The sequence below is a fragment of the Bombus huntii genome, chromosome 2 (genome assembly GCF_024542735.1).
Source record: "Bombus huntii isolate Logan2020A chromosome 2, iyBomHunt1.1, whole genome shotgun sequence".
Taxonomy (NCBI): Eukaryota; Metazoa; Arthropoda; class Insecta; order Hymenoptera; family Apidae; genus Bombus; species Bombus huntii.
Window position 1 is genome coordinate 575,516 of NC_066239.1, and position 27,034 is coordinate 602,549.

General features: G+C 32.8%; 1 protein-coding gene across 8 annotated transcripts in view; it reads right to left on the reverse strand.

Annotated features, from left to right (window-relative positions):
• The window catches only part of LOC126873472 (TGF-beta receptor type-1-like), a 79,455-nt gene that overhangs the window by 16,328 nt on the left and 36,093 nt on the right, over window positions 1-27,034 (reverse strand). For 2 of the 8 annotated variants that reach the window (XM_050634367.1, XM_050634408.1), the window contains exons 4-8: window positions 25,427-25,465; window positions 6,364-6,591; window positions 5,211-5,444; window positions 1,597-1,937; window positions 173-412 (exon numbers count right to left, since the gene is read on the reverse strand). In XM_050634367.1, the coding sequence (XP_050490324.1) occupies window positions 173-412; window positions 1,597-1,937; window positions 5,211-5,444; window positions 6,364-6,591; window positions 25,427-25,465 (1,082 nt within the window). Of the gene's footprint in view, window positions 1-172; window positions 413-1,596; window positions 1,938-5,210; window positions 5,445-6,363; window positions 6,592-15,685; window positions 15,895-22,816; window positions 22,969-25,426; window positions 25,466-27,034 lie in introns of all 8 variants that reach the window. The other 6 variants (XM_050634370.1, XM_050634379.1, XM_050634359.1 and 3 more) reach the window with 6 other exon arrangements.

The window sequence follows — 27,034 nt, forward strand, 5'->3', positions numbered from 1 at the left end:
CTACGATTTGACTTATTTACGTCTTACGTAGAACAGCCCGAACATAAACAGTAGCAAATTCACAACGCGAAGTGAGGTTTATGGCGTAATCTCAACCCTTTTCTTAAGAACGCAAGGATCAGAGCTTTGTAGAAGTTTTGAGAAGCTTTGAGAAGCAGCACGTGGCACGTACCTCGATCGACTGCCACCGATTCGGTATCGATGGCCTCTGTCTGTCGGTACACACAACCTTACGCATCTCTTCGATCGTCGGATCAGAAGGCACCAAGTCGTAAAACGGCAGCTGATATTCGTCGTGAATTCCGCCGACGTTGCATCGCCTTGCGATCTCCCAGAGGATCAGCCCGAGAGCGTACACGTCAGCCCTCTTGAAGGAATCAAAGTGGTTCATGTTTATCGTCTCTTCGAGAACCTAAAAGCAGAAGTAACAATTCTCAGCAACCGCACTCTTCAAGAGGAGAATGAAAATGGGCTTTCTCCGTAGCGAAAAGTTTGAGAACCAGCGAGTTAACTTTGCTGCCTTTCCCGCTTCCATGCCAAACACCAATCTCAAAAGTAGCGATTAAATGTGTTTTATAGCATATGTAAGAAAATATCGACTTCTCCAAAATTTTTTTAAGTTTGAAATATTGCGAGGTAGGTCGGTCATCGTTAATTCTAAGGGAGGAAAAATTTGTCGTATTTATTTGAATCAATAACAATCGATAAACCGCGAGTATTTATGCCTTTATGAGATGTTTCCAAACATCAAAATGCATATGATATTCAAAAATCTATGAAATGTCCAAAGCAAATTGCTTATTATAATATATATTCAGTAGATGAAACAAATCTTTGATTGGGTTACGTACTGATATTTTTAGGAAAAAGACACCATTTGAATCGCATTAAATCTAAATTAAATTGTATGGGAAAAGAAATTGAATTTCTTATCTGAATTATATTAAATGAAAATGGTGTAAGAAAGATTTGTATAAAAACAGAACCAAGGGTACGAAAAATATATTTTCAAATCTGATATGTATTACAGAAATAAAAATGGAAATAGAAATTTCCATAACATAATTACTTTTCAATTTACGAATAAGGATTCCTCTATTTATATGCTTATAATACTTGAACATGTGTTGAGTTATATTATATTATATGAGTTATATTATATAACTTATAGTATTATAATATAGTTATATAATATAACTTATAAGTTATATAATATAAATTTGTCGTATTTTTATATACACATGTATACGTATATGTACATAATAATATATACGCATATATATATATATATATATATATATATATATATATATCAGGTTGTCCTAAAAGTTTCTTTCGTTTTATAAGGCAATAATAAATACAGCATCTTTTGTTTTATATTATTTTATTGAACTATGTATGATCCATTTTGTTGTATTACTACAAAATGAATAAAACGAAAAATGTTGCGCATCTATTATTTCCTTATAAAACGAAAGAAATTTTTGGGACAACCTAATATATTAGAATTCAATATTTTCAATATATCTCACATTTGGCTATTTCGATAAACAAAGCGAATGGGTAAAATGTGAATTTTTTAAATTTATAATTTACCTCAGGTGCCATGTACCGCTTAGTGCCCACCCGATTATTTAGCTGGATATCGACGGTGTCTGTTATTACATCATGTCTGACGGCCAATCCAAGATCGCCGATCGCGCATGTGCCATTCGTCTTCACGAGGATATTTTTCGACTTGAGATCCCTGTGAGCGATGGCTGGTTTCCCTTGCGTGCCGACGATCTCCATGTGAAGATGCGCTAACCCGGTGGCAATCGACAGAGCCATCCTGATCATACCGTTCGTATCAACGGTCGATCTGTTCAAATAATCGAACAGCGAACCCTTCTCGTGATAATCTGTGATCAACCACAGCTGGGTCCACGTACCATTATCTGAGGAACAAAGACATAACTTGTATTTCGGATTATTCTTAATCTAAATATGTATGTCGCATACATTAGTGTTTGCTTAAATTCCAATAAATCGAGGGATTCGTATTGTAGGCACCTTTACAAAGAACAATAGAAAGGATATAGTGAAAACAAGCAAGAAACATATTCTTTGCTTTCTCTGACTATATTTATTCACTGGTTTTATTATTAAGTTTAGCTTACAATGTCTAGTGAAGAGTAACGGATCTAGGTCATTTGAATTTAAATTGAAAGTTCTCTCTTTACTCAGGATGGTTTCGACGCATCTCAGTCGTGCTTGGTGAACGTATTGCGCGAATGACGCGAAGTTTACATACAGCCTAAAATCTGGTTGTTCACAGCGCGTACACGCGTGCAGGTTGCTTTGTACATGTATATGCATATGTGTAATTACAATTAGTCCAGCCTACTCAATATTTCTTTAGGAATAAATTAATAATAAAAATGTTTTTGCATAATATGATTCGGAACGATACTTTGCACAAAATAAGCGGTTTTCATACAATTTTTACCTCCGTTGTTTCACAAAAAAAATATCAATTAAACGGAAAAAAGACTTTTTTTTACACTTGACTTTGTACCTTGGAAACAATTTGTCGTGCGTGAGAAGTTTCAATAAAAAGTTGTAGCTAATAAAATTATTATAAATATATGTAAAATTTTAACTGTTACGTTACGATAAATCCAATTGTTAGATGGCAAATTAGTAAAAGATGCGAAGAAATCCGTTTTTCTTAAATCCTTTATAATTTTAGGTGAAATCGTCTTAAAATATCGAGGATCTGTGGTAAGTTAGTATTAGTCGTATCAAACTACGTGTAGTGAACCAAATTTCGAATCGATCCGTTTCTTAATTTTCGCACAATCAATTTTTCAACTTACGAAACGGGAAATATTTTGATATTTAACCGAGCAAGATGTTTTCATTCAAACTCTTGGCTAAAATACAGCTACGATCATTTTTTATTAGTTGTAAAATGCAATAACTTTTACATTTTTTATCCTACCATAGTAGAATTTGTTTCTATCAATTTCTGAAAATCATTTCATGTAATTTAAAAAAAAAGGATTTCTCTAGGATTTAGACTATTGACTAGGTACTGACAGAGATCTATTTTTCTTCGTTCAAAAAATCGTCAATGCGAAACATTAGGAAATGAAACAGGCGTCGCTTTACAGTTTATTACTTGTATTATATGTGGATCCTTTCGTATTGATTGGATGACTATAAAAGATTAATTAATTAATGAACATTTACAACACATTTACACAGCAGGCGATTAGAGGCCTTCAATGTAGCGAACGAGGCTGTTGACAATGAGAGCTCAACGCGTCGTTGTTGACTCGACCGGAACCGCGATCGCGCGAAAACTGTAACTCATGGAAAAAATCGCATTATCTCGGCAGCTATAGTTTAGAAAGACAGTCTTTCTTTAATTTGGTGTTACTCGAGTAAAGGAAACCATCGGTGATATCTATTTCCTTGTTTAATGTTATTTAAAGACAAAAAAATAAAAATCAAACCTGTATTTTCTGTTCTACTTATAGTTATTAACGTCATAAAAAACGCCCTATGATCAAAATCAATAACAACGAGTTGGAAATTAGACTACTAATTAACAGAATAGAAAGGATCATTTTATCGAATGTCCCTCAGATTATTCCTTACGTTTTAATAGTTGACATTCTACACAAATTAGGGTTGAAACCATACTCTGCCATATCATTTCTGAGAGCTCGTTTAAGCGAACAACGACTGTCACATATCATGAGTTCCCGATGACAGGTTTTTATACTGATAAATGATGATACTGATAAATTCCCTGAGGTCCTCTAAATTCAATTTGATAATACGAACTACTGGACTTTCATATCCTCTGGGAATCTTACATACTTCCTTCCTATACAAGAGGATATATATACATAATATATGTACATAAGGCTAAACAGATGCTTTAAGAAGTTCAGAATCAAATACTACATTTCCAGCAACTGTTGACACAAGTCAAACTAGCAATAAAATAAATAATAAATCGAGCGGAACAGATAAAAATCTAATGAACAATGCCTCATCCCTTATACCTACAATCACATTCCTATCGGCCAAAGCAAAAACTAGACGCGCATTACCCTTTAATTCTATCTTATCAGATACTCCTGATCGATCGAATCCAAGTTCAATCTGATAATTCATGCTATGGGCAATGAGGAGAACCTCGCAAGTATCATATCACTTGTCACGTATAGGCGAAACTTACCAAAAAGAAACTCAGGAGCAAGTTTCGAATTTTATGCCCGGTACCAAACATTGATCAATTTATTATGAATTCAATTAAGATAATAAAGCAATGTAATCCAAAATAATTTTCACTGAACTCTTTGCAGCTATGCAGTTTTTTTAGAAAATTTATCGGAAATAGGCAAAGAATATACAGACAATGGGAACAATCTCATTAACCATTTACACCATACCCAAACCTGATGAGAGTTCTGATCTCCTGCCCAAACCTGAGACAGAGTTCCATTAAATATGGAATAACTAGAACCATTAAAAAGCTCCAATAAGCAAGTAATAGATACTAATATTAAAATATATTAAAACAGGGAACTGAATCCGATACGGCATTAAAAACGGTCGAAGACTTAAGATAAATAGAATCATTCAGCGCTACTGGAGATCTAGCCACTTATGTTAATAACAAATTTCTTAGCGAAGAAAAGCCACGCTATCTTTGAGACCGTAGTAGTGCAAGCTTATATCGGGCGAAAAATTTACAAGTATAGTGAATATATGAAATACTTGGTTAATTCACAAGCATTAACTAGTAATAAATTGCTACACTTACTAAATCAGATACCTACACCGTACATGATATGTGGAAATTTTAGTAACCATAATATCTATAATCATAATCCCATATGAAGATCCAATACATTCCTTTCCCTGTCTACAAGGGAAAATTTATTGAAAAAAGCTTGACTGTATAATAACTTAATTCTACTATGTAGTATACATAGTATGTATACTTAACACTAAGGAATATGTTCATTATAATCTAGCAACCAATTCTTATTCGTTGCTATCCGATATTAACGAGTAATTATTATCCGTTAGTCTCGAAAAGGTTAAAGTCGTTAAATTAGTCGTTGAGTCGTGAAGTAACCGACAGTTAAAACTGTTCGAATTCCAATTCGACGCGATATTTATGCACTTGTATGCAAATTTGTACCCACCTTTGTTATCAGCTGCGATGAAGCCGAGGATATTATCGTGTCTGAGCATAACCGTCTGATAAATTTCGGCCTCCCTGAACCAAGACCTTTCTTCACGCGAGCTGAAGATCTTCACGGCAACGTTCTCACCTCTCCAACGACCACGCCAGACCTCGCCGAAGCGACCTTTTCCAATTGTCTCCACCAGCTGAATCTGGCGGGCTATGCTTCGCTGTACCAGAAGCGGCAGGCCTACTTGGGAGAGGATGGGCATTGAAGAACACGAATTTCAGTATAGTTGAAAATGACTCTCGTGTGCACGACATTAATAATGTGCTTTGTATGAAAATTTACGAATTCTAAACAGAATATGATACAGTAACAACATAATTAAACCCTTTCGTAGTTAAACTCTCTATGTAAAAATGTATGAGTTTCAAACAGAATACGATACAATAATAGGACAGTTTAATCTCTTCGTGGCCCACACCACACGCAGCATTTTATCGTAACTGGATTATATTGAATAGCCATCACGCCTGGTACACTTGAAAGCCGTTTACAGTTTACAATACAAAGAAATTTTGTGAAAGAAATACACTTTTAAGAAATAAATATACTTTTGGAAAGTATAATATAAATAAATGTCGGAACTTCGATCTGGACTTTAATGTACGTATTTGAAATTAATATCAATACAACTATAGTCCAGATGGAGTGTCGTGTAAAATAAAAAGAAGTAACAGACTAACTGGTAGCAATCCACTGTTTGAATTATTGTTAAATTTACAATTATATTCGATATACATATATGTACTGTGCACTGTTGAAAAGAAGACTAGCGCGATGGGGGCAAGGCGATGGTATTCCTCTGTATTATTTTGTTTATATATGTGACACTTTCGGCCAATACGCATGCTATCTTTATGATTGTGTAGAATTTATACGAAACAGCCAATCAAGCTCGCATTCCTTACGCTAGTCATCTTTTCAGCAACGCAAACAAATTTAAATGTGACATCTATTTTCGCAGACAAATCTGATTTAGTTATAAAATATCCATTGCTAGGTACATAGTGAACATGAAAAATGAAACTTGATTAATATAGAATTTAGTGCATAGCGAAAGTTAAACAAGTTTGATTAATATACATAGAACTTTAATTTGACCTACCTGAGCCACTACCACTGGTAGTCATTTCCAGCATATCCCTGATGGTAACACCACCCAGGATGGGTCGATCTGGTGCCTCCTGCGAATCATCGCTATTTCCTGGCCTTTCTGGGGTCTTACGCACGTGATAAATGACCATAACCACCACGCAGATCACGCATATTGGCATTGCTATCATCAAGGCCATTTTCCAAGTGACCCACGCCGTGTCATCGCCACCCGACCGCACTTTCCCCAACAAATACTTCATTATCATTTTATAGTGAATCATTTACGCGACAGATCACTCCAAGAAACATAAAACGTTCAAACCATAGTTTTATCGCTAATTTTCGACCTTCTAATTTTTTACTATTATTATACTTATCTAATATAAAATAACAATACACATCTTTTTTAACGAAAGTAAATAGAATGTTGCCAAGTTTTAAATTCATTTTTAATCTTCTACTGTTTTGTCACTGTCTGTTTTTATAAATGTTTTCATTTCTCATTTAGTACCTTTGAAACTATTTGTTCCGCGTCAAGGTTTTGTAATCTGTCAGGTTTCAAAGAATTTAACAAAATTCAGGATTACTTAGATAATAACGCGTTCAGTGTGAAATTGAAAATCATGAAATTATAGAAAAGATTTGCAGACAAGTATTACATGAAAATTAACTAATAGCTTACAGTCTACAGTATCGTAGATAGGTAATGAATATTGGATCCGTAGTGGATGTGTTGATCTTTCTATTCTATTCTATTATCCAACATATTTTTAAGTTAACTGTTAAAAAGTTTTTTTTAATAACAATTCGATATCTAACCAAGCTAAAGACACGGAGATTTATTATAATATTTGAATTAGTATACACGTATCTACAGACAATTATGTGTAGATAAGACTTCTTAACTCGATGAAAAAAAAATTTAACATTTGTTATCGTAGCTAAATATCCCGTGAATCAATTTATATTAATCAGTTAGAGACAATTTAAAGATAAGTTGAAAAATGTTGTGAAACGTTATAGTTTGTAAACTGAACTATTCAACTGTACAAAAAAAACAAACTCGAGCTCTAAGTATGATCAAGCTAACAAAGTTAAACGAATCCAATAGATTGAACGTAACAAGTTTCTTGGAATGATTTGAAAAGCCAGCGAAGCCATTTTCGGAATAAAAATCAAGAGGTACATGTGTTAAGCTTGGGAAACAACAGAGATGCAGAAACATCTTCGTGAAACATGCTAAGGCTAAATGATGAGCACACCCAGAAGTATACAGCAATGAGTCGCAACAGCTTAGTTTAAACTTTAAATCAACAGAAGCATGTAGTTTACAATTAGATGTCAGAAGGTCAGTAGGTCAGGACTAGGGACAAACTCTTTTCCAATTCTTTATAAATACTTCAACGATCGATACACGATTCGTATCGTACCTTATTCTTTTCATATCAGTCTGTATTATATAGATACAAGTATAGAGAAAGAAAAAAAAGAAAAGAAAAATAACGAATTCGATCGAGAATAAAGCATCGAAAGTATCAACATACTATAATGAAATAACATCCTCTCGATGATTCTGCCTCTTTCCATCACGTCAAAACGAGCGATTCTTTGCATTACCTGTCCGGTTAGTGCATATACCTACTCGTACAACGATGACGGAAACCGCGCATGAGTCATCGTGTCATCATGTAGATGCAACGCTCCTTTCACGATGTCTGGATCATCGTATCGTACTGTTCCCAGCTTCACTTACCTGATGATTGATTCTGCTACATAAAGAATATGATTTCCTTCATACGGATGCTGTTAATCGGTTATTCTTCGAAAAACCACACGGATCACATTAGGAAGAACACGAGGTTAAATTTGGAATATTCCTATTAGGAGTGTTTGATATTTTTGAAAAAATCGAGAATTACCTTCGAATTAGATTTGAGACAGTATAGATCGAATTTCAAAGCGAATAATCGCTTTAGCTTTCGAGTCGACTTAAAAGATGAATAATGAATAATCATTTTAGAACCAAATTACGAAAGGAAAAATCATTTATGTAGCAAATTTAAAAATGGACAATTTCTTTGAATCGAAGTTTAAAACAAAAAGTTGCTTTCCGTTTAAATTTCGATACAAGCGCTTTCGGATCAAACTCTGAGCCAAATTAAATAATCGATATTAAGTTGAATATTGATATTAAAAACAAATGGAACTATATAGGAATCTATTGTCTTATGTTATAGATACCTACACACCTTACTATTACCGTAATTTTCAATTTTTTCGAGGCATACTGCAGGGGAAGTGGAAAGATGATGGGAACGAACGGCTGTGCTTCGCCACAGGGAACAAATATTCGTGAAATCGGATCGATCACAGAACTGGCGTCCGCGCAAGAAGCATCCATCTAGCAATTTCACGATAAGGCATCAAATTGATTCCCACGAGATATTCGATGAGATGACGAATAACGATGAGACAGACGAGTCACAGATGAATGATTGCACGTCCAGGGGATGTCCGATGAAGATTGGCAAAAACCAGTATCTTGCTAACGCGTAATGTTAGTGCATGAACTCGTGCCCCCATCCTTAAATCGACCGTAATACACGATATATGTCATTTTGAACCAAGCATACAATCTCACGCGTCAAATGTTCCGCGAATATCGAACTTTCTTTTTATTGCATAACCGTTTATGTACATAAATATAACAAACAACTCCGTGATTGTTTAGAAAATTTTAGAAAATGTTGTAATACTGCTTTATCGTCGAAATTCATCGATCAACGAGTGCTTTTCTGCAGAGGAAACAATTTCTGTGAATTATTAGGTTAGCAATGGATCTCTTTGTATACTAATACAAGTTTTTGTTATTCGTTACTGCTAGTTTTCGTTATTCGTTACGGCACACTTGTTTCGAATAATGTATTATTGAATATTATTAAATATATAAATTTTTTATTAAAAAAATACGAGCATTATTAAATCTATGTTTATAAGATGCAGAAGCAAATTCCTGTTATTAAGAAAATTTATTAAAAGCAAAGAATACCATAGAATAAAGTAGATATATCTACATTTATAACAATAAGAAATTCTGTGCATAGAATGTAGAAGTATGTAGCAGCATATAAACAATAAAACATATTTGGTTTATTAATGATCATTTAGATCACTTTCAATGTAACGAGTTGATTCTACTACATGTTACTTTTACTTTTACTAAATAATATTTTCTGCTTAATATTATAAAACAAGTTTACCTAAATACCGAAAATCCAAAAACTTGCATTTACAATAGCAAAGTGATTTAATGTCATCATTTGCCACATTAGTGCCTATGGCTATGGCAATAGCGACCGTCGACGTTGATGCGACATTAGTGCCATGCAACAATTAAATACTATTCTCATTCTTCTTCAATATATATATTTATTCGTCTATTTATACATTTCTATCTTTATATTTTTCAATTAAGTATTCCAAGTCATTGAGTTACTTTCCTACAAATATAAGCATTTCTCAAAACCACATTTTCTGTAATTCGCATCGTTAAAATCACAATCTCAACTATAATAGCCATAGCCAATATAATAGCATTAATGTAACAATTCACAGATCATTACTGTAGCATAAAATAATTCGAAAATATAGCGCACTGTGAATGATTAATGGATATTAGGCCGCTGTTCTCGTATTCTATCTTACATTTAAATCTAAATTAAATTTTTATCTGAACGTAAACCAATTTTTCTATAATTCTATGTTTATGTGCCAAGTTTTCCAATCGATTGGTAGCTATAACATAACTTAATAATAATCGTTATATTCTAACGATCGGGCGATAATATTGAAAAAAAAGAACAGAAAAAAGAGAAGATGAAAAAGAAAAATACCTGCTGAGCAACGCTATTTACAGACGTATATCCGAACCGAAACAAATCGTTGCAGTGAAAGCTCACTCGAATAACTAGCTTACTCTCCCTCGGATTTAGTGGAACCCGTATAATCGATGAACACCGCTTTCGATACGTTCTATCAACCCTCCGTCAATATCGCACGAATACGCCTCGTTATTCTATGTACAGCGTGTCGTGTTGTCGTCCATTTTATTCAACCTTGCCATGCCGTCCTGTTCTCCATTACATTCCTTTCTATCTACTTTTCATACGATTATTAAGCTTATGTATCGGTCACTTGCCAATGACAATAATATTATATATATACATACATACATACATATATTGTATATAGAGAGGTTGTTTGTCCGATTCGTGACAGTTACGCCAGTAGCATACTCTTCCCAAATCGTAAATGAATAAGATAGTTATGAGGGTTGTATCCTCATTTTTATTTACCCAGATATGTCGACTCAAATAATTGACCAAAGACAACTAAAAAGTAGTACGTATATATTTTTAAACGATATGGTTAATCCTTCCATACTTGTATAAGTTATTAATCGACTAAACGGTAAATAAACTATAAATTTGTTCTCGGTAAAATCGACTTCAAATTTTCGTACATTATATTTTCTTTATGAAAGCAAGAAAAAATTCTATTTTTATTATTAATAACTAATAACAAATAATTTTTCTCGCGAAAAACAAAATTTCGACCTCGCAAGTTTAAATGAATGACTTTTGAATTTGAAGTATTTTGAAGGGGTGAGCGTTAAATTGATATGTATATATCTATATATTTGATAGAGTAATATTTCTGGTAAATGATATACGTATAGTTATGGATAGAAACTGCAGCCTGTATTACTTCGTATACATTAAAAAGCTGTATAAACTGTACTTATATATACATATGTATGTATATCGAGAAAACTTTGTTTATCATTTATATCTAGGTGGAATACAATTTACATAGAATTAACGCTTGTGTGTAACGTATGTGTGTAGTTGTATTTTGAATAAATAAGAGGCTGTAAAAAGATGGAAACTTGTTTCATCCTACTCACCCTAAAGACTAGGCTGATTCAAACTTCTACAAATAGATCAGACTTTATGCTTAATATACAATATATGTTAGGTATTTACTCAATTATTTCTAAAAATATAGTCTTTTCATATTTTCGTTAATTATTTTGATATTTTATATTCTGGCAATGTGACGATTTTACTACAGATAGGAGATGCACTTTTAACACCAGGTTTACTGGACCCGTCAATTTGACGGATTTCGAACTTCGAAATGAAATATCTCAAAAACCATAACACCAATTTTAACCATTTTGCATCGTAAATTAATCATTTCATCTAAAGAATTTATACACAAAATTATTTTTTCCTAGACTTCCTAATTTTTGAAATCTGTATGTAGTATACCTATCTTTACGGGACCCGTCGAATTGACAGGCTAACTGATTTCAGAAACAAACCGTTTTTCAAAGACAGTGTGCAAAAGTTTCAGTTATTGTAGACATTTCCCATTATTGTCTCCGCTTATTGTAAGTATTTGCAATAGGATAATTGAATTTGGGCACAGTATTTTCTTTTTTTGACCAATCCCCCTTTTCTAGCAATCATGAGTAAGTCCAGGAGCTATAATAAGATATTGAATAAAATTATCAACATCAATGAAGATTATTCTGAGGATACCTCCGTAGAAGATCAATATGAATTAGGCCAAAGCGAAGCTGACAGTGAAAGTTCTGAATACACTGAAAGTGGAGAGACAGAAGGATCTTCGGATAGTGAAGAGGAAAACTTCTTGAAAGATTTTTTGAGATATTTCATTTCGAAGTTCGAAATCCGTCAAATTGGCGGGTCCCGTAAACCTAGTGTTAATGTTATTGTTATTTTTTTAGTGATAATTAAAAAAAAAGACTTTTTATTTATTAATAATTTATTTAAACGTGAAGCCTAATATCGTTCCTTTCATACTTAATTTGAATAAATCGATTTTTTAAAGAAAAATGCGTATTTTCGTTTATCCGTCAATTTGATGGGTGCTCGTAGAGATAGGTATATACAAAATGCCCGTAAATCTAGTGTTAATATAAGTGGATATATTAGAACTAAAATGATTCAAACAAGACGAAACATTAAGTTTATCCGAGTCTGTTCGGCATAAAATATATGGCAAAGAATTAAGAATTATTCCAAACCTAAAAGGAAGTTTTGAAAAGAGAATCATCTGAATTTTATTTCAGAATCTTTTTATAACCTCTTATAAGTTATTATCTATGTATTTAACCTAGTTCTACTCTTTACTGCGACTTTATATTATTGCAAAATTATTTGTGAATTGTACAGATTACTTATTTTTGAGCTAGGTTAATATTCTCATTATATAAAATATCCTTCTGACACTTGCTCCAAGATACTCGACATGGAGAATTTGTGATAACTAAACTCGAGACGAACGTACGATCGAGATATATGTAAAATAAAAACTGCATTTCAAATCAAAATATTTTTAGCTAGTCTGTATTTGAAACAGCTCGGCGGAGATAAGCGTGAGGCGGTTCTCCTTTTATTCCATTGACAGCGCGTTTTTACAACATCGTTTTTGTAATAAGAGTCAATAGCATAGCGACCATAAGCGCCGTACACTACTATTACACGCACATTACTATCACGTATACTGGGCTGCTGGAAACAAGTCCCGCTGGATGGCGTGGCACAGGGGTAAGGAGAGCACTGCTCTCTATTGCTCACATATGGATATTGTAATATTAGTATATGTGACACTGTCGGCCATTCCGCGTGCTTATCTTTACGATTGTGTCGAGTCTGTCAGAAATAACCAATTGGGTCCGCATTCCTTTCGCGGGACTTGTCTCCGGCAGTGGACAATAGACATATACATATCTATGTACTTACATATCTGATGACGCAACGTATCGTCATCGTCGTTGCATCGTGACATTCGTGACATTCGTGACAAAGAATGGCGAATCGTGGCGATGAAACGAGAAGATGTTTGGCTTTTACCTTCAGTTGTACTAGCTTCATTCTTCCAATTTCTCTCTAAATGACGTTTCAATGTCCCCGTTCGACATCGCTATTTGAACAATCTACTATTTGAAATTTCACACAAGTATGGTTTTGCAGATTTCAAACCTAACGCGACAATAAATTCATTTTTTAATACGTTTTATGTTACAAGAAAATGGAAACAGAAAATAAAAAGTTAAATGATTAATTAAACACGTAATTCTTAAGTTTTTTAATATTTCTATGTCGCAAGAAGAGCAGAACGAGAGGATTTCAAATGAAAGGTCGAAAGGCCAATCGAATATTTAATTATTATTTTTTAACAATTGTGTTAGAAAAAAATTAAAACTGGGAAATTTACGATAAAAAGTAAAAAATCGAATATTTAATTACTATCGTTTAATTTTATGTAGCAAAACAATTTCAAGGGAAAATTTTAACTAAAATGTCAACAAAAGTAAATTCGTTGCGATACTAACGATTCGCTATACAACATAATAGAAAAGTATAACAGCGAAGAAATATTGCAAATATTTGATCTCAACAAAAATCTCGGAAAGAATATGCAGCAAGATAGTAGAAATAATAAGACACAGAACGATAACAATAACAATTTCTTATGCAGATAGTGAAAAATCCCGATAATAACGAAATGCTGTTCGATTAATTTCATTATATCGTTGCTCAATATGCTTGCGATAATTTACAAGTATTTACTTGGACTACTGTGCAAAATATTTGGACACTTAAATTTTCGTTTCCATTTACTCTCAAGTACTATTAGTGGCATACTGAACAAACTTTTTTATCTTAGGCCATTGGCTAAATACATATATCTATTCATATATTACGGACTCTACAACATAATGTTCGAATACTGTTATTAGATATTATTTCTACAAAATGTGAAATAAATGTGATCGTAATAAATGTGCAATTTGCTCGCACGTTATTGAATTCTGCTTTAACTTTATGAACATTTCGCAGATATTTGCGAATGTACCTATATAATATATAGGTACTAACATAAATTTATTTTAAGAATTTTTCCATAGTAAATTATTTCCTAATACGTCGTTCTAATATTTTCGTTACTCACCGTAGATTTGCAAAAGACGGACGTAAGTTATCATAATGTAAATAGAATGTATCATCGGGTTATGCAATGAAACAGCGGCCTTACAATAGCGGTGCAAAATATTGAATTTCAAGCTTCGCAAACAGTTCTCTGACAAGGGAAACGCGGGCTGTAAACGAATCACGGTGTTTCGTTTCGCGGTCGCTGCATTATGTCAGCTCGATATAGTGAAACGGGACGCATGAACAAAGATAACGTGTATATACTTACAAAGGACATGTATAGACATGTAATGTGTATGTGACAAAGATGATCACCCGAACCCAGACAATTCACAAAAAGCATCAAAAATCGATGATTAAAAGCCCAAAATTCTTTTTTTCTTTTCCTTTTTGTTTACTTCATTTTTATATTTATTCTGTTTTTATCGCACATGTTTTTCCAAGGTCGTCGTTGCGAAGATTCTCTTTATTTAGGTAGGATTACAATAAGTAAAAGAATATACTATTACAATTTAAAATAATTTTTTTTTTTGCCGATTTCTACGCAAAAGTATCTATTGATGAAGATAAGAATATATAATATTGATTACTTTTAACTTTCAGCGTTAGATATTGAATATCGCATGTCACTATCGCCTTGAAAATGTAAATCGATCAATATGCACTAGTTCAGTTCTTCTTTTACTATGCCGAAATTTCTGGTTTCTGTCCCCGATTTTATTGATTCAACAATTAGACACATGACGCGACATCACCATCATGTTTAATCATAATACCAATATATAATATACATAGATAGATATCTATATTTAAGCAGCAAGAAAACAGATATTTCCACAATATGTAAGACAAAGATAGAATTCATTATTCGCGTCTCGCAAATACATCAAAAGTTATATTTACTTACTTCGATTTTTCTTTTTTTTTTTCGTTCATCGATCAATTTTAATACCTTTATTCTCTTCATTTTATTTTTATATATTATCAAGTTAAAAAATTACGCTTGTTTCTTAGCTATTTGCTAAGATTCTACCTAAAGAAATGTGATCGTAATTGTTCTTTAATAGTTAGCGAAGTAGAGTCATGTGTAAGTACAGTTAATTCGTACTCATATTGTATTTATCGACTTGATCAACTTGAAAGAGTGAAGTCGAGAGAATTTTGCCGCGAAACCGAAACAACGAATAAATTAATTTCTCCGGACAACAAACAGATTAACAATTTCAAATTTCATAGGAATTGTGCATTCGCTTTCGCCTATAGTCGATCGACCTTGGAAGAAAACAGAGGTTGCGGAAGCTGTACCTCGTTCGAGGTAATCGACGAGTCGGAAGTATGGCCCACCTCTGGACTCGCGAGGAGTAAAAGAGGGCCTTAGGTCGCGATTGCAGAAGTCGGAGTGGTCGCAGCAGGCGACCGCGTATTCCACGTCACCTGGACCGTGTAGCGTGTTATTCGCTTTGCACCAGACTGAGTATTCGGGCGCCGGGAAGAAGCGCACCTTATCATAACACCTGAGAACAATTTACATCACTTCCGAACCAGAATATTTACCGTATCTCCGATCAAAGGGAAGAAAAGCGTTTTTTTGTTACACAAATTCGATCTCTTTTCATTCCTTTATTAGGTGTTACGTATACTCGCTTTTATTTTCAAGCGTGTCGTGATTTTCTGATATTTTTATGTTCAATTATTTCAGAGATAATGCATTGCGTCTCATAAGTATAAAATCACTGAAAAGCTTTCGATTTTTGTGTGTTGTTTATCTAATACATATGTATATGTAGGTATGTATATACAATCTGCGGTATCATAACTGCTATAACTCAAATTGAAAACTGTACGAATAATCATTATAAGTGATTAATATTTTTTGGTTACTGGCAACGATTAATCGTTATTATCGGCAATGAAAGCATTCGTTGGTTGATGCTGGCTAAAAACAACTTCCGTCGTCGATAATGATTACCACTAATCAGCAATCATGAAAAAGGTTGTAATTATTTATAACATAATCGATATACCTAAGCCGTAACCAGAACATTTAAATATTATTATTTTTTAATAATTTCATTTTTTAGAGAATCTCTTTAAAATTCAGCGATCGATGTTGTCTACTTAAACAAAAATTAACTTTTACTCAATGACTACCTCCGTAAAAGTGTCATAAATAACTGTAACTTTTTACCTCCGATTATACCGTGGTAGTGTGTAAGTTAATCCATTGCTAATTTTCATAGAACAGTATTGTGCGTCTATTATTGTATAAAATACGTATTCATATTATGTATTTCGTTATACGTATGCAGGATGTCTGTACAATCGAGGTACAGTCAGAGAAGAGGTGATTCCTCGCGAAAAAAATAAGTCGAAAATGTGGAATGAAGTTTTTGCATATGAGATGAGGTGAAACTGCTACTTGTAAAAATAAGTCTTACTAATACAAAAGCTATTGAAAATATCGAACATGAATTCTTGCAATGTGTTACACCTTTTTTATACAAATATATGTAAACAAAGATTGAGCTTAGAGCGCAATGAAATGAAATTATAACAATAATTTTTATAAATTGAAATGTTTGATTTCACATAGATGATTCTAATCAAATTTTCTCATATTGAAGATTTTACGGCAGTTTTATATTTATGAGACGTATTGTAATTGTAATTCAAGACAGAAAGATGTATTATATTTTTGGAGAATTTTTGTAACGGTACCTCATTGAACGGCCACTTGCTCATTTTTCTTTGTTTATTTCCAAGCAAGATCAATTACGTTTAAATCAAGTATCAGCGTCATTCTGCGCGTAAAGATATTGTAAATAAATTACAGACGAGAGCCGCAGCTGGTCGATGCTCTTTCCCTGTTCTTTCTTCGCTTTTGCTACTCTTTCTCATGGCCTTCGTTGGCCAAGTGATAAATTACTCTTATTACAAGAGTTATAAATTCGGAAGAGCACACCAACGAATAACAGGCAGCCGAGATAAATTCGGGAATTAATCATTAATAACTCACGATCGCGGCCATTAATTCACATGGTTCTTCATTTCTTTTTCTTTTTTTTTTTTTTTTTTTTTGCTTGGTAATTTGGCCGTTAAGAGGCCATATTATAACATAACGTCGTTATCTTCAGGCTCTTTGCGGACGCGTCGTTGCGTCGGTAATTTCTTTTTTCGCACTCTTTCAGTAAATTCTCCAACAAAGGAAAAAGAACCACTGCACCCCACGAAAGACGTGGTTCTCAAAGGGGAGATTCAATAAAATTAGTTTATTATACACGTATGGCGATTCACGAAAATATTTGGGCGCGTATCATAGAAAATAATTATGTATGAGTATATTGTGCATATTATATATATAAAATTTTTAAAATTTCATTAACATTATAATACAACGCGATTATCATAATTATATTGGTAAAATTTAAAACCGATCTCGAAGTGTAGGTACGTAGGTATTAAAATTGCAACATATATTTAGTAAAAAAAAGTTAGTGTATATAGCATAATTCGAATCATTTTATCTTCAACACATTGTTATAAATAATAAGTACCTGTTGAAGATGCTCCCACTGATATTCAGGCATGTTAATACAATGTAAATTCACCGCTTAAATATTTTTGTGACCTCTACAAATTCATACCTTTTTTTTTACTAAATATCTTTTAATTTCTATATCCTATACATATATTTCCAAATATTTCTAGATTTGTTCCAAACTTTACCAATATATGTAATCATAAGATTTACAACATAGTCTTATTATAATGCTGATCTGATGAAACGTCAAAATATGTTATGTAACATAATAATATAGATATGTATAAAGACATTTTCGTGAGCCGCTATACCTACCGTTATACGAAAGATATGTAAGTCGAAAGATACTCACATGATTAGTTTATAATTTTTTTTCATTGCTCGAACGCATAAATGGATATTGACGGCGTCAATTCTATTATTCTAAATCTACTTTTGTCGTTTTGAACTTGGCATGATACGAAATTATCGCAATGTTTAATGTTGACTCGTGAAATTTTTTAATACAATCATAGTTTAACAAGCACTTGTGCAACAAGGTACTTTTTAATGCACATTATCTAGATATATTCTTGAAGAAAGAAAGCATACGAAACATTTGCCAATATTCAATTACAGCGAATATTCCCATTAAACCAGTATAAAGTAAACATTTTTAATCTCTGAGAAGTAGTACATGTACCTACATTATACAAGTACAAATATACATATATACAGTATATAGAGTTTTAAAAGCCGCGGAGGATAGGTAGTTAAGATCGATTCTCTGTTAAAATCGGAGAAAAACGGAATTTAATTCGTTCTACTGAAGTTGATTACCTTTCGGATGCTTTTACGTCATCATCTTCAGACAATTCACAAGAACAAAATAATTGGAGAGATTAAATTGAAAGGGCGTGCAGAGATGTAAATAATAATAGCTAAAGGTAAAGAAAAAAAAAAAAAGAAACGAAGCGTGGGTGCAAGATTTTATTTTACGTATGAGAATCGTACGAATGATTACAATAAACATTTTGCGCTTTAAAAAAAGCACTTGAGAACACGGATAGCTTAAAGACCACTTACACTTAGTGCGAATAACAAACTAACCAAATTACAATGCAAGTAAGCATCATTCGATGATAATCACTCGTTAAATGAGTTAACACTAACACAACATCGAAGCCTCGATCGCGTTTTCACGGGATTAAACGACGTTAAAAATTTAAGTACGCCACGAGTAAAACAATTCGACACAAAATATGCGTAATTATTGTTACCGGTAATACCATACTATAACATGACGAATAAATTTACCGACTAATAACCAATATTATTCGATTGACGATGGAATCGCGTAAATTTTTTTACGTGAACTTTCAAAAGTATTTAAAAATATGTTATTGATAATTAGTTTACGAGCTAGGCCTATTTTTGTGAAAAATGGTCATCAAGCTGCACATGCGCATTTTCGAGACTTTATCTATTACCATATTTTTAAATAAATGTACAGAGGTTCTCTTCCTCAAAAAATATGTTTGATTACGATGTGGAGATATATAGTCAGCATACGCCAAACAAGATAACACAAGAAGATAAGCGCTCGTCTATATGATTTTTTCTTGATTCGCTACAAAGAAAACTACAGTAAATAAATAAAGACAGAGTTAATTCTTAAACTAATTACCTACTGCATCTTTTTAAATAGTTTTGACAGCTTTATAGTATAATCTTTCGATTAATATTAAAAATTATTATTATTACAGATCTACGCGATTGTATCGTCAATTGAATAATACTTCTTTGCAAGCAACTGACTTTTAAATGTTCTTAATGATAATGCTTTCATGTAATATTATTGTATCTCACACCGACCCTTCGAGCTCTAAAGTTATTATCTATCTACGACTCTGAAAGATAAATTAACGCGTATATTGCATAATCTCTTAGAACTGGTGTGATATTATATACATATACAAGGATGAAATTGAAGGAAGATTAAGAAAGGCTAGCAGAGCAAGTCTGTATCTCCTTTTTCTAACAGAAACTGAGAAGAAATATGTATTTACAAAAGATATACCTTTTGAAAGAATCTGTTTATCAATATCATTACAATATTTATCTTCGTTAGAGAGTGCAGGGAGGTACGTATATGGCAACATGCTACCGGTGCTTTCTAAGTTCACTCGGGAAGACTTGCGGTCTCCTCGTGCAATTGTAAGTGAAAATATGCAGGAGGAGAGTACCTTGAAGTAACTAGAACCTCTATAGGTGGCAAACATTTTCACACTGTTTCTTTTTAAAACCATTCATCATCGTTATATAACTTTTTTTATCTATAAATATCAAAAAACGAAATTTTTCATTAAATTAAAAGTACACTACTATAGTGGTAGTATAATTTATTTTTATCTCCATGTTGTTCAATTATAAACTTTTGCGATTCGTGTATTAAAATTTTATTAATATAAATACATTAAAAAATATTAAGGGAAATCAAAAAAAGGAAAGGCTATTGTTATATTTCTTCAATCGGCTGTGCTGCAATAAAAAAATGTTGAACAGTAAAAAAACAAGAGAGGAGACAGGCGGTAACGTATTTGAATAAAAAAATCCTGGATATTTGAGAAAGTTCAATCTAAAGCTATAAAGATACACTGTCATCGAAAAGTATGTGAACACTTTGATCGGTTTGTGTTAACAATATGTGAATGTTAGTAAAATGTAGAAGTTAATGATAAATAGATGAATAAAAATAATAGATATTATCTATTTCTGGAATGTATTATCATGATTATATTATAATTAAATTAATATACATATATATATTATCTTAATTTCTTTTATTATATTAATATTATATCTTTTATTATTATATTAATATATTAAATATATATAATTAAGTTAAATATATGTATTATATATGTATATGTTTAATATAAATATTATGTTGCGTGTATACAGGATGTATCCTCTAAGACCGTCTATGATTAACCACCATTTTTCAGACAATTCCAATAATCTGCCAGTAAAATGTTTTAAACAAAAGTACAAATCTGTTAATTTGAACAGAACAATGTAATTTGGATATTAAAAATTTTCGAAAAAGCCTTCTTGACATTCTGCATAAAAAGTTGTTAACCTATTTATATGGAGAAGCAATTAGTTTAGCAGATATTTTGTCTTTTAATTTGGAAAATCTACCGGATGAAATAAATGTAAAGCATTACGTTTATATTTGTTCTGCTTGTCTCTCATACGATATATTTTGCGACATAGTTTATAACATTTTATACAAATCAAAATAGCTGTTGAACTAATTGTCTGTGGACATAAGTAGATTAATAACTTTATATACGGAATGCAGAGACGAGATTAACATATTAATGCAATAAAGGACGATATCCAAATATGGAATAGTACCTGGAATAGTATTTTTAGAAATATGACAGATTGTCAAATATCTGTCAACTTACTATAGGCCATCTCAGTTACTCATTTTGGCATTGCTTATTTTGCCAAAGACCTTTTACAATATTCTGTTGGAGAAATATAGATCAAGTGGCTCGAAATGTTTTGAATTAATGAAATTTCTCTAAATGTTTTATATAACATACAGAATATGTGTGGGTATACAAGAAAGCTTTTTATGATAAGCGTTGCAATATTTTCGTGTACCACTATAGGCACATACTCGTACAATCTTTTACATCGTTAATATTTACTGTTGCTGCTACTGCTGCTAATGCTGCTAATGCTGCGCACATACTATGATAATAATAATGTACGTAATACCCATAGCGATGGAGAAAGTGAAAGAGGTTGACTAGGCATGAGCTATGATGCGATACAATGATGGGCACTGAGCGTTTGCTGAGCGACGAATAATTATCGTTCGAATTGAATCGGAAATAATAAAATAATTATATTAAAGCATCGGTGGAAAAACGCGGGCGAGTCAACAGCATGAAAATGTAATTGATACTTTAAATTAACAAGATGCTCTCCGGCATTATTACATATTATCATATACATATATATCTATACTTAGTACTGTATAGAAAGTCTCGGTCATTTACAATAGTAATCTGAGTAGTAGCAGTGATAGTGACAACAACAATTATATTTTATAGAGAATATTTTCACATGATCTTACATAAAATCTTTTCAAATCCTTTGATAGTATTTTATGGCGTTACTTATGTATTTGTACTTCTTTCTAGTTGACAATCTTCTTAGAGATGTTTCTTACAATGTATTTACTTGTCAAAATGACGTGGAGAGTATTTTCACATTGTTTTAGATAAAAATGGATCTCTTAATATTTCCTTTATGCGAATACTTGTAGATATTCCTGTTTCACAAATTATTCATAATCGACAATTCTCGAATTAAGCATATCTTAAAACGTCAATATCTATGTAATACCAGATTTAAAATAACATTAAATATCTACTCATTTGTAAAAACAAAATATTCATTTAGTAGGTGGCTTAAGATTTGTATACAGTACAGTATACATAGATATACATATAGATATATGTACATATATTTCTTATAACATGTACACACAAGCGCGCGCGCACACACACGCACACGCACACGTACACGCACACGCACGCACACACAAACATACCCACCCCTAGTACATTTATATGTACTAAATATATACCTACACAATATTTTTGGTTCCAACGAAAATCAACGTCTGCAGTAGCAGGAAAAAGATTAGCAGATAGAAAAATGTGAAAATTGTGAAAAATGGTGTGGGGAATCGTAGCTACAATGAAGGAGATAGAGAAGACAGTGATAGAAAAGAAAGTGAGTAAAGAGTGAGAGAAAGAAACAAAGTGAACTGCAGCAAAAGCCTGAGCCACCTGCAGAGTCATCGCTACTTCCAGGTCGTTTGACTGTACCTTTGTTGCGAGGGTGTAGCTGAGGTTTCAGATCCCGATTGCAAAAATCCTCTTTGCAGCACTCGATGACAAAGGTCGTGTTTCGCGAGTCGCTCGTCATGCAGAAGATGAGCGGCTCGGGCTGCGACGACGACAGCTGTTTATGCACGCACCTTCAAGCCGAGTTTGCACCAGTTTCAGAATTAAAAAAACCAAGAAAGAGGCAAACCACAACGTGTAATGTCATCTGGGGGGGGGGGGGGGGTAATCGTGCTTTTGGATCACGGCTTGGGACACTTGACGTTACTCCGTGAGAAATATCAAGGGCAATGTTAAGGAGGATACACACATATGTATGTGTATATGTATATGTATATGTATATGTACGTTACTCTCAAGGGAGAACGCGACTCTCGCGAGTAGTATTTACCGCGGTGCGACGCGACGCGATGGTAGAACGATAAAATAACATAAGATACGTTTTCTCTTTTTATCATTTTCATTTTATTTTAATTCCCATTCCCTTCTTTATTTTTAACCTATTAACTGAAAAAGTAGAGCTGATTCGTCATTCGAATTGTTCATCCACGAATAGCTCACGAAAGTATTCCAAAACTTTCTGTTAACGAAAAGCTAGTACAACATAAATAATGGTCTTAAATATAGATATAATTAGTGCTTTAACGCGGCTCCACCAAATATGTATCGTGGTTTATTCGTGTAATGAATAATTTAATGCTTAAATACTTTGACGATCCGTGCGAAGTGTTGCAATAAATTGCAATAAACTTTTAACTTCCATATATATTTACATTTTTAAATCCATTTCAAATTGAACCAACATAATTATGCTAGTCATGTATCAGTATCATGTTCATGAAATTTCAAAATATTTTTTAATACACTCACTATAAATGTGTATCAATATCCATAAAAAGTTTCTACAAGTGTTAAAATACTTTCGTATATGAACCACTATATTTTATTTGATTCAAAAGTGCTAAAATAAATGAAACTAAAATTGTTATTACGTCTATTAAGCCTTATTTTCACAATTACAGAAGCTGCTATTTCAGAGACATGTCAGTTAATAGATTAAATTAAATCGTGAGTTGAGAAATTAAAGATGAGCGACGGAAAAACGAAGGAATTTCTTGCAATTAATAATAATAATTTCATTCAATTTGATAAGCCAAGATTTAAGATTGCATAACAAAGAAGTCATGAAACCTTCAACAACCATGAGATCATTATCTAAAAATATCAATTCGCGTTTGGAAACGTAACGACGCGACGTAACGAAGCAACGAACGTGTTACTCGAGAAACGTGTTTTATAAAAACACGTCGAAATACTAGTTGCAGAAGTTAACAATGATATCTTAGACTCATCAAATTAAATAACCAGAGATAACTGTGGATTATTTTAGATATAAGAGCAGGTTTTAATAATTTTAAAATTTATTAGTTTAACTCTTGAAAGCTATCACTAATGGAAATCATCTTAATGCTATTATGGATAAATTTTTATTTGAAAATTCGATATATTTTAAAAGTCAAACAGACGCAACTAAATATTTTATCATCCAATACCAGATGAAAAGAAGAAAAATTATTGTTTGTATCTAATGGTTAGAAATAACATTACAATAGGATCGTTAAAATATCGAAAAAATAATTAAAAATAATATTGAAAGAAAATTCTTATGAAATGGAGTTTTACTCATAATAACCTATGAGGATAAATCAATTATTTTAATTACGACAGGTACGATATTCCTTGTTCCCCATAACCCATAAACCCTTCACATTTCACATTTCACATACACTACCTTCAAAAATTCAAAAGTATCCACACATTTGCTTACTTTTGACAAAATGTACCATAATTACAAGGATATGGATATCTGTAATGATCTTATTCTTTCTGATCATCGTAGCTATGTATGATAGAATATTATTGACTGAATTAACTTTTAAAAGACAATACGCAATTATAAAGCTGACGTTTGTATCTGTCATATCTTATTTATAGAATTACATATTTTGTTACTTGTATAATCGAAATAGGGGAACATAAAAAGAGTAAAAGGCCGTACAACTGTATCATAAGCTTCATCGTTCTACCGCAATTATGCTCGTATCCTTTTATATTTGATCGAGACTCCATCATTCCGTGATAACGTGATTGTCTCATATACGCGCGAATCTTTTCGAAACGAGCAAAGCGAGCGTACAGCGGAATAAAATTCATAGCCGGCTTTGAGTCACAAATATGCATCTGTACAATGTACAATGTACAGCGTATAATATATTGCGTACGACGTACGGCGTACGGCGTACAGCATACCACGGGATCGCCGTCTCGCGAAAAAGACACGTTCGAGATGTACGGTCGCTGATTACTTCGCACCACTGTTAAAACAGGCGGATGCTGGCGCGAATGGGCTCGCTAAACAAACTTCAGCAAACGCTGAAAAAGGAACAGGGGGAAAAAACTAGCGGAAGAAAAAAACAAAAATTCAAAACGGAAAGAAGGTAACAGTGTAAACGGTAGAGTTGTTAAAAATCGAAAAAGGGAAGAAGAAACAAACTGTTCAACACCGTGCAATTCAACACTCGTTTGTGATACCTGACAGTGGGGGTAGCCAGTCGTAGCAGATCGTCGTTCCTGAAATCCCGTTATTTCTCTCCCGGCCGGTGTACACAGAGCAAACAGTAAAAAAGAAAAAAGAAAAGTAAAGAATAGAATAAAAGTAGTTAACCCTCGCACGGCGGATATAGGGTTCATACGGACCCAGCCGTGTACCGCTTATTTTAAAGTCGCAAATGTTCGCCTGAAATCAAACACCTTATCTCGATTGAGAAACGAAGATTTAATGTAAATTTCTATAATGACGATAATACTATTTTTTTTTTTTTTTTTTTTTTTTTGTTACCAGTAACCATTATCGACATTATAGAAGACGAAACATTTTTTGTTCAACTAGTTTCTATCATCTACCATCATCGATTCTACCACATACTCGTATTAGTATTAGACACTAATAGATGATTGAAAGTAACTAAACAAAATTTCCATCATCTATGTACATATGTATGTATAATGATCACCGGTAACCAAACAAATTCTAATCAGTATTCGTACTTATACAATAACATTTAAATACCGATATTTTCTCATCTTTTAAAAAGGCTTCTTTAAAATTTCATGATCACTGTCTTCCGTTGAAGAAAAAATTTGTTTAACTTTTTCTCAATGACTTTCCTTGTAAAATTGTAAAAACTGTTATTTTTTGTTCCTAATATGTAGAATATCGCAAATACTTAAATCCATAAAAATCAATGATTGATTTGAAAGTAATCGACTAAAACTAAAAACAATTTACACCTACGTAATATATAGTATTTCACGAACATATGCCATATGTCATGTGGGTTAAATTAGATGATTAAAGAATGTTTCGCTGGAAGTCCGCTTGGTCCCAGTACCCGCCTCGCACGTGGATAAAACATAAAGCTATAACCATCCATTTTACCTTTCGAAGATTAAAAATTCTGTGTACGATTTGGCTGTTAGCTTTAGCTGTTCTTTTAACTGCGTCTAGTCTGTGCGAGTTTCGAATTTATTCGTTCGTTAATAACGTTAATTGATCTGACAATCAGAAGAATGACGAGATCTCATCGAGAAGAGAATTCTTCGGTCGTTGAGCCAAAGTTAAAGTCTAGCTGGATTAAAGCAGGCACAATGTATTAAAACGAAACTCTCCAACACACCAAAATGAGGATAAAAAATAATAAAACAAAAGAAAAAGAAACGTATACAGAATAGGAAACCAGAAAGAAAAAGAAAACGGCGGTAGTTAGAAGGCAAACGATCGTTATCATCATCATCACTATCAGAGATGCAGTTGATATGTTGTTAGTCAAGGTCGTCCATACCTGAAGTTCAACGAAATCAATTGAAATTTTCACAAAAAAAAAAGGCAAAACACGAAATATAGAAGGGGCAAAAGATCCAAACGAAATATGCGAGTGTACATTGTACATACGAAGATCGCAACTCGTTACTCGTTACGAAACAAGCCCCAAGATGATCCACAACGAGCTGTAATTCGAACGCGCGCGTTTGCGAGCACGTAGGTATTTCTACAAGCCAAACCATGTACGAAATCTCGAATGTTCCTTCATGCTACATACGATATCTTTTTCTATGCTTGTTTATGCTTTACTTTTTCCT